Below are 9,765 nucleotides of genomic sequence, written 5' to 3' on the forward strand. Positions count from 1 at the left end.
TATATGTTGATAAAATACATTTCAAAGTAAGTAACTTTTAGAAGTAAAGGATGGGCTGCTATTGATTATTGAAGTTTACAGCAATTGTATGTAGTTATAGCCAGAGTGACCACCGATATCTCATATAGCAATGAACAAGTGGATTAGGGCTTTTGAAATTTCAATTAGTTCATTCAAATATATATGTAGTAAAATTATAATCTACTTTCACAACAAGTGGATTAGGGGTTTTGAAATTTCAGCCGATGATATTCACTATAAATTAGTCATGCACACACCTTAATTGAGAAACACAATTTCTTCGAGCAATAACTATCACATATCAAAATAACTACCATGGCTTTAGCAAAAATTTTCTCGATTTTTCTTTTGGTTGCATTAATCGCAACCCCCGCTGCTATTGCCCAAGTTGTTTCAATACGTATAAGTGGGGTTGTACTTTGCAGCGTTAACGGCAATTTAGATGTCATCAACGGACTCACCCCCGGAGTTTTTTCTAGTAAGTTTTTATTTTGTACGTAGACCTGTTTTATTTATTTTTATATATATACCAAAAGGGAACTCTCCCCAATCGAATAATAAATTAGCTCTATATATACACTAAATCCTATGATAGATGTCGTAAGTGGCATAATTAACCTATGATATATGAGTATATATACACTGTCAGATGATCCAAGAGATAACTACAAGTAAACTTTCTTAATATTTAGGTAGATTTAATGATTTGAAGTCTAAGAGAAATAACACTACATCTATTATTCCTTTCATAACAATGGGTGAGGATGGTATAAATATAGAGTAACTTGAGGCGAATGAATCCTACACTCGCAGTCATAAGATGCATATGGACCGATCATAAGAAGTTTTAGTATGTTTAACTGTATGATCATTTCACTTAAATGTCTAAAAAGTGTGAGATAATATCTTTTTATTTACATAATTAATTTTATTTTCAACATGTCAGCTAAAATTAAAAGTTGATCTAATTGCGTAAATAATATTAACATCATTTAACTTTACAGATGCAACGGTGCAATTGAGGTGTGGAACAGGAAATGTGGTATCAAGTGCAATAACAAATGGATCGGGAGTATTTTCCTTGGTGGTGGATCCTCGTGTAAATACTTTGCCATTGCTATTGTCCAACTGCCGTTTAGTAGTTGCAACTCCACTCTCAACATGTAATGCGACTTTACCATCTGTTGGGCGTTTGGCGTCAACCTTGAACGTTGTAAATACCAGTATTGGCGGGGTCGGTGGTCTTATTAATGTCGTTTTAGGTCCAACTAGTTTTATACTTAATTTTAATCTCATTTAATAGTGAACGAGATAGCCTGCTAGTGCTTAATTAGTACTACTACTATGCATCAGCTAGTTAACCTTCTTGGCCAGCTGTTTACTGCATGAATAAGGACAGTTATTTCCACTAGTGAATAAAGTGCAAATAATATTTGCAAGTCTTATATTGGAGCCATCTAATCATATTGCGTGTGTTTTTATTTTGTTTATAGCTTTGTCTCGTTTATTATCCCTACTTATATTTTGTTTCATACATGCGGCAATGACTCTAGAATGAGTTTCGACCTAACGGCTCTATATAATAAGGACACATGAAATAAGAATGAAGGGACATAAAAAAGAATACAGTGAAAGCGGGATAAGATAAAATTAAGGAAGAGACTATAAGATGATAATATCGGTCAAACGATGAGATAATAAATACTAATAAAAATAACGAAAAACAAAATATCTTATTCAAAGTTATATAATGACAGGACCCAATAAGTATCTGACGGGGTATAATACCCCATATAGAGGCATCATTCTTAGTGGGATTAATGAGTAAGAATATATATATTATTATTTATATCAATAACATCTCTAGGGAAGGGAAAATGAAAGTTTATCTCCCGACCCAAATCTCAACCTGTCGTGATGGCACCTATCACATTATTAGGTCCGAAATGTAACGACCCGGACTGTCGTTTCGAGAGTTATAGTCTGTTTCCCCCATTTCAGCTTCTTTTGTGTTTTACAGCTGTATTATGTCTTACCAAGTTGGTTGGTTTAGGTCCGGAGTGGTTTTGAAGTGAATTGAGACACTTAGTCTCTTAACTGGAAGCTTAAGTTAGAAAAAGTCGACACGATGTCGACTTGTGGGAAAACAACCTCGGATTTGGATGATTATGGACTTAGGAGCGGGTCCGGTATGTGATTTGGAGGTCCATAGTAGAATTAGGCTTGAATTGGCGAAAGTTGGAATTTTGGCGATTTTGGCCGGCAATGAAAATTTTGATACTAGACTAAGTTCGAAGGTTAGACTAAGTTCGCATGGGGTTATATGACTTGTTGGTATGATTGGTTCAGGTCCCGGAGTCCTCGGGGTGATTTCGGGTGGTACGGCTTGATGGGAGTTGAAGTATTGCAGCTCAAGCTGCTGCTACTAGTGTAACCGCACCTCCGGAGTGTGAACCGCAGGTGCGAGCCCGCAGAAGAGAAGGAGGAGCCACAGATGCGTCTAAGGAGGATCTGGGCAGAGGACGCATGTGCGATGGTTGTAGAAGCAGATTTAGGGGCGCATGTGCGAGTTTGGACCGTAGGTGCGATGTAGTTCCAGAACTCGCAGAAGCGGGGCTTTGCCCGAAGATGCGGCTACGCAGATGCGGAAATAGAGCCGCAGGTGCGAGAAGTCTGATCAGAACCTATAAATAGAATGCTTCACGATTTTTCACCATTTTCATAATTTTTGAGCTCGGATTTTGGGGAAATGAAATTCATCATTTCACCATTTTCAACCTTGTGCCTATTTATCTTCAATAATGATTTTTTCCCAAAGATTTTGCACCTAGTTGGTGAGTCTTTGAGGTGAGATTTGGGAGATTAGGTCTTGGGAATTAGAGAGTGAATTTTGGGGTTTTGGAGGGGTAATTGAGGTCGGATTTTGATAAATTTGGTATGGTTAGACTCGTGAGTGAATGGTCTTCCGGGTTTTGTGACTTTCGTCGGGTTTCAAGACGTGGCCCCGGGGGGGTTGGGATCGGGTTGAGCCGATTTCGGATTTTGGGCTATATATTTGTAGTTTTCGTGTGGAATTGATCCTTGTAACCAATATTGATTATCTCGTACTGTTTGTGTCTAGATTCGGGGCATTTGGAGGTTGATTCAAGAGGCAAAGGCATTTCAGAGTAGGATTTCTGCGCGATTGAGGTATGTAACAGTCTTAAATCTGGTTTTGAGGGTATCAAACCCCGAGAATTGGTATAATGTGAATATTTGAAGGTGACACACATGCTAGGTAACGGACGTGCGAGCGTGCACCGTGAGGGATTGTGACTTGGTCTGTCCTGTGAGACTGTAAAGTCGAATAGCCATTGTTATTACTTGTTTTCCTTGTCTTTGAGCAATTGACTGGTTTTCATGTTAGAAACCATGCTTAGGCCATATGATATTACTGTTGGGACCCGCAGCGGTCGTATACATATTGAATTGACTGTTAATTGCTGTCTTGTACTCAGTCACAGTCTTACTTGTGTGTTATATCTTTGTTTCCTTTCATTTCTTGTTGATACTTGTTGTATTTTCTGCTTGGACTGGTTATTATGATATTCTGTGAGCTCGAGGGGCTGGAGTGGTTAGTTACTGAGTTATGTCCTGAGTACCGAGCTATGAGCTATGAGGTATATGCATCGGGTTGCACGCCGCAACAAGACTTAGGGCTATATATATATATATTTGGATCGGGTTACACGCTGCAATAATATTGGATCGGGTTGCACACCGCAACAAATACTGGATCGAGCTATGCGCCGCAGCAATATAGCGCTTGGGCTGAAAGAGCCCCTCCGAAGTCTGTAAACCCCTAGTGAGCGCAGGTACCTATTGTGAGTATGTATTGAGGGCTGATAGCCGAGAGTATGAGCTGTTGAGATGAGTTGAGTGACTGGTGTCTTGCGAGGGTGTACTTGCTTTTATTTATTGTTGCACTTAGTTGTTATCTGTTGTTGTTGTGAAATTTCCTGAAGGTTCATATCTGTTTTGCTTAAGCTCGCACTGATTTGACTTATACCACTGGATTTGAAACCAAGATCACTCTTTACTGAAAACGTTTGATACGAACTGTATTTTTATATCTCGTTACTGCTTCTCAGTTCCTTATTTAATTATGTTACTTACTGAGTTAGTTGTACTCATGATACACCCTGCACTTCATGTGCAGATCCAGGTGTGTACGGTTCTGGTGGTCATTGATTCTTGCGCGGGCTGATTATCGGAGACTTATGATGTAGCTGTCGGCGTCCGCAGTCCTTGTTTCTCCTTTATTATTTTCTTTTCTCTCTTGTGTTGGTACTTGGTATAGACTATAGTAGACTCCGTTTCGAGATTGATTATTAGATGGTCATGACTTAGTGACACCCCGATGTCGGGCTATTTTTACGCACTTATGTTTTATTTGGGTTTTACCCCTGTTTTTACAAAAACTCCGGTTATTTTAAATGTTTTAAATCATTTATGTTAAATTTTGAAAGTGTTTTTGAAATGTCGGCTTGCCTAGTATCATGATAGGCACCATCACGACGGGTTATGTTTTGGGTCGTGACACAAAAATAACATAATAGCTATGCATTTTAAATTAAAAACATGATTTAATAGGTCCAATAGTGGAAAGTCTCATAAATAACTGATAAAAACAACTGCAACTCAACTACAATAATCCCAAAATCCTAGTGTCACCGAGCACATGAGCTACTAATGTCAATATAGTCTAAAACTCTAGTACAATTGTCTGAGAAGATAGAATAGTACTGATATAAAATGAATGAAAGGAGAGTCAAGGTTTGAGGACGTCATCACAGCTACCTCGAGGTCTACGAACAGGTACTATTACCACTCAAGCAATCATCGCATCCATATGTACTTGGATCTGCACACGAAGTGTAGAGTGTAGTATGAGTACACTCGATCCAATATACTCAATAAGTAACATGACTAACTTTTGGTCGATATCAGTGACGATCTCAGAAAGATACAGTCCGAATCAAAATGACGACAACACAAATATAACAAGATAATGATAGTAATAACTCAGAGAAGTTCCATATTCAACTTGTACATAGTACAGAAATTTAGGCATGCTTTCAAGTTCAACAATATAAGCTCAGCACTGATTACATATGCCAAGTACAACTATTATGAGAAATGTTACATCTCTATGCCTACATGTCAAATATGCAAGTCAAATACAATGCATCACGATGCTAATCCCAGGCACTCACACTCTAAGAGTGCTCAATCTGTCTATCTCAAACTTCTACTCATCACACATAATCACTCAGCATTGTACGGTACATGCGCTCACTTCTGGTATCTCACACTCTAGAGGGGAGAATCCTACCCAAGCGATAATATAAAGCCAATATGGCCTACTGTGGCGTGAAACCCAATCCAATAATAATAAATAATCTAATGAGTCTTGCTGCGACACGTAGGACGATCCATAATAAAAATAATAGATATAAAGACAATATGGCCTGCTGCGACATGCAACCCGATCCACAATGTTACTCATAACATGGCTCTCAGACCCAAACTAAATCATTAAACTCTCCAGTCTAACGGGCTCACATATATCATACCACTCAACCCAAACAATGAAAAGATGATGTAACCATGAATGATAACAAATATTGAGATATGATATGCAAATGAATGAATATGACTTAGTACATAATTGCAACTTAAGAAAATAACTCAATAGTATAAATAACCTCAGTGGATCATAACAGAATAAGCATATAGCCATACATTATTTCTAACATGATTCACAACTCAATTACTCTAAATAACTAGATAACAACATAGTATCACATAATCAACCGAATCATAATTACCATGGTGCACGCCCACACGTTGTCACGACCCTAATTTCTCTCTGTATGATATCGTGATGGAACCTAGTCTATACGACTAGTTAAACATAACAGTCAATGAAGACTTGGCATAAATAATTATCAAAATTCTAAAAACAAAGCTGAATATCTTATATAAACATCCAAAATCAGAATCCATAACAATACACTCTCCAAGACCAGGGAAACTAAGTCATAAGCTCCATAGAGTGAAACTAGAATATATACTACATCACTATCTGAAAGAAAATACAGAGTAAATAAGGATAAGGGAAGGTGACTCTAAGTCTTGCAGACGCCGAGAAGGCATACCTTGTGTAATGACCCAGTCGGTCGTGTTCAGTATTTTAGCCCTGATTCCCTATTTATTGCCTCCTCTCTGTTGTATTGTTGTTATATGACTTTTTGGGGTAGCTGATTTTTGTTTTGGGTGAGTTTCAGAGTGAAATAGAACACATAGTCCCTATGTTGGAAGTTTAAGTTGAAGGAAATGACCGTAGTTTGACATTTGTGCAAACAACTCCGAAATAGAGTTTTGACAGTTCCAATAGCTCTGTATGGTGATTTTGTACTTAGGAGTAAGTACAAATATTGATTTGAAGGTTCGTAGGTTATTTCGGCTTGAATATTCAAAAGTTAGAAAGTTGAAGGTTTGGAAGGTTGAGAAGTTTGACTAGGAGTTGATTTTATTTATATCGGGGTCAAATTCTAATTCCGGAAGTTGTAATAGGTCCGTCATGTCATTTTTGACTTGTGTGCAAAATTTGAATTCAATTTGAGTTGTTTTGATATGATTCGGTGTTAGTTTTGGAAGTCGGATATTCATACTTTCAATAAGCTTGAATTGGGTTGCGATTCATAAATTCGATATTGTTTGATATGATTTTTGGCCTCGCGTAGGTCCGTTATGTGTTATGGTACTTGTTGATATATTCAGACAGGTTTTGAGGGTCCCGGGTGTGAGTCAGATTGAAATCAGATCAGTCTTAGACTTAATTGAATTGGTGAAGCTGCTGGTTTTCTGTTGAGGTTTCATTCTATGCATTTGCGAAGGTTCTCTCGCGATCACGTAGAGTCATCAGCAACTACTGGATTTTACTCTTCGCGTTCGCAAAGGTAAGGGTGCAATCGTGAAGTTTGTTGAGCTTGTTAATCGTGAACGCATGAGGTATATCGCGTTTGCGCATAAAGAAGGTGGGGCTGGTGCTGAGGCACGCTTGTGCATTCGCTTGTCATCACGTTCGTGACTGGCTTCATGCGATCACGTAGAGTGTTTTATTGAGCTGGGGAGAATAGTTCTACGTGATCGCGAGTCTTTGTCCGCGATCGCGATAGAGGATGACTGGGCAGCAATATTTGAATTTCAAAACGAGGGTATCATCTCGTTATTAATTTTTTTGACCTAGAGAGCTCGGTTTATTTTGGTTGTATAATTAATGATTTGAGTTAAAACATTTGAGGAACAATTGTGAAACTTCTTTAACTAAATTTTGAGATTGAAGTCGAATTTGAGTAATTATTGTATGGTTGGACTCGTTATCGAATGCATGTTCATATTTTGTAATTTTGGTCGAGTTTCGAGACGCGAGCCTTGGGTTGACTTTTTTAGTTAGGTTTTTGTTTATGTTTAAAGATTGCAACTTTATTATTTGGAATAGTTTCATATAGTTAGTATTTATGGTATGAAGTTGTTTTGGATAGATTCGAGCCGTCCGGAGTTGGATAATCGCGGGAAAAGCATACTAGTAGATTGAGTTAGCATGTTTTGAGGTAAGTGTCTTGCCTAATGTTTTGAGGTAAGTGTCTTGCCCACCATTGTGGTGTATGCATGCTACGCTTCTGCATATCTTTTTGTGCATATCCAGGTACCAGCCTAGGCACCAGTGAGTCGAGCTCGGATTTGGAGACTTCAAGGTATACGTGCCGGCATCCACAGGCCTCATAGTCACCCTCTATCAAGTTCTATTTCATTTTCCCTTTTTTATAGATATTGTAGTATAGGGATGTTCAGTATACTCTTGTAGAGCGTGTGACTTCGTATCACTGATTTTTGGGAGTTATGTTTTGTTGAGTGGCATGGTTCTTTTATGATAGTTGTTGAGTTGTTTGAAAGATTTTATCATTCTCTCAGTTAAATTATACATGTATGTTAGGCTTACCAACTCTTAGAGACTATGTGCCATCACGACACTCTATGGAGGAAAATTGGGGTCGTGACAAGTTCGTATCAGAGTTGTAGGTTCATCGGGTTTACGAGTCACAAGCAGGTCTAGTAGAGTTTCGCGGATCGGTATAGAGACGTCTGTACTTATCTTCGAGAGGCTACATAACTGTTAGGAAACTTCACTTCATTGATTCCTTATCGTACAAATTTGTTGGCTTGAAATTCTGAATCATTTTTTTCTATTCAATTACAGATGGTAAGGATGTGCATCACTAGATCTAATGAACACACACCCACGCCCCCTGCTAGCGCCGCGAGAGGCCAGGTCCAGGGAGAGGTCGAGGAGGGGAACATGGTGGAGCCAGAGCATCTGCCCGAGCTGCTACAAAGGAGCCTCCAGTAGCTCCAGTTGGTGGGCAGGCACCTAATGCGACACTTGTTACCCCTAGACTTCAGGAGACTCTCATCTAGCTCTTGAGCATGTTTGGTACTTTAGATAAGACGAAGTTGATCCCACTTGCACCGCCCACACCTCATACTGGGGGGGAGCACAAACTCCCGCAGCGCATCCCTAGAGCATCGGGTCTATGTTGACCAACTCACAAAGGTTATAGAAATATAGTTGGTTGTCCCAGTTCAGCCTGATGTTAGGGCAACGACATTTGAGGAGGAGTAGCTCATGCTCGATAGGTACAAAAAGTACAATCCTCCTACTTTCAGTGGCCTAGCTACAGAAGATGCACATGGCTTTCTAGAGAAATGCCACCATATTCTCTGTACCATGGGTATAACGGAGACTAGCGGGGTGGCTTTCACTACTTTCCAGCGGTCAGGACCAGAGTACTAGTGGTGGAGGGCTTAAGAGGAGGGTAGCCCCGCCGATGCAAATTCCCTCAAATGGGATCCGTTTTCAGAGATGTTCTTGACGGAGTTTGTTCCCCAGAGCCTTCAGAATGCATGGCGCGCAGGGTTTTAGTAGTTGCACATGGGTGTTATGACCGTATCAAAGAATGCTGTCAGGTTCAGTGAGTTGTCCAGACATGCACCTACCTTAGTTTCCATAGTCATATAGCGAGCGCGCCAATTTATCGAGGTGCTCAACTATGGTAGCAGATTTTGCATGGCTCGAGAGTTGGAGACTGATACTCCACATCAGCAGGTAGATGAGATCGCATGGATATTAGAATGTATGCAGGGTTGGGAGAAAGAAGACAGGGAGGCCAAGAGGCCTCGAGATTCTTGCACATATAGTGGTGCCCATGCCCCAGGCGCAACCCGTCATGGTAGAGGCTATGTGAGTTGTCCAGTTCATTCAACACTTCTAGCTTCCAATGGTATCCTGGCTGCTCCCAGGTCTCACGTTGCCTATTATGCACCGCCACTATCTAGTGCACCTCCTGTACGGGGTGCTTTCAGTGGCCAGCCCACCCGGCCAGGCCTGAACCAGTTTCAGCAACGACATCTTCTGAGAGCTTGTTTTGAGTATGATGATACTCGTCATATGGTGATGGACTTTCGCAAACTCGGGAGGGGTGCACCTCTATTGACTACTCAGGATCCACGTATTCCACAGGGTCCCAGAATTGTCAGGTCCTGGTTACCACACCAGTTTCTAGTCCACCTACTCAACCAGCTAAGGGTGGAGGTCAGGCGGGTAGGGGTTTCCCTAGAGGGGGAGGCCAGACCAGATGT

General features: G+C 40.2%; 1 protein-coding gene across 1 annotated transcript; it reads left to right on the forward strand.

Moving 5' to 3' along the window:
- The first annotated feature begins 275 nt into the window (after positions 1-275).
- LOC104116029 (phylloplanin-like) lies at positions 276-1,466 on the forward strand. The gene is made up of 2 exons (XM_009626803.4): positions 276-499; positions 1,026-1,466. The coding sequence occupies exons 1-2, from the start codon at positions 337-339 to the stop codon at positions 1,319-1,321; spliced, it is 459 nt and encodes a 152-aa protein (XP_009625098.1). The 5' UTR covers positions 276-336; the 3' UTR covers positions 1,322-1,466.
- The last annotated feature ends 8,299 nt before the right edge of the window (positions 1,467-9,765 follow it).

This window comes from Nicotiana tomentosiformis, chromosome 9 (genome assembly GCF_000390325.3).
Source record: "Nicotiana tomentosiformis chromosome 9, ASM39032v3, whole genome shotgun sequence".
Taxonomy (NCBI): Eukaryota; Viridiplantae; Streptophyta; class Magnoliopsida; order Solanales; family Solanaceae; genus Nicotiana; species Nicotiana tomentosiformis.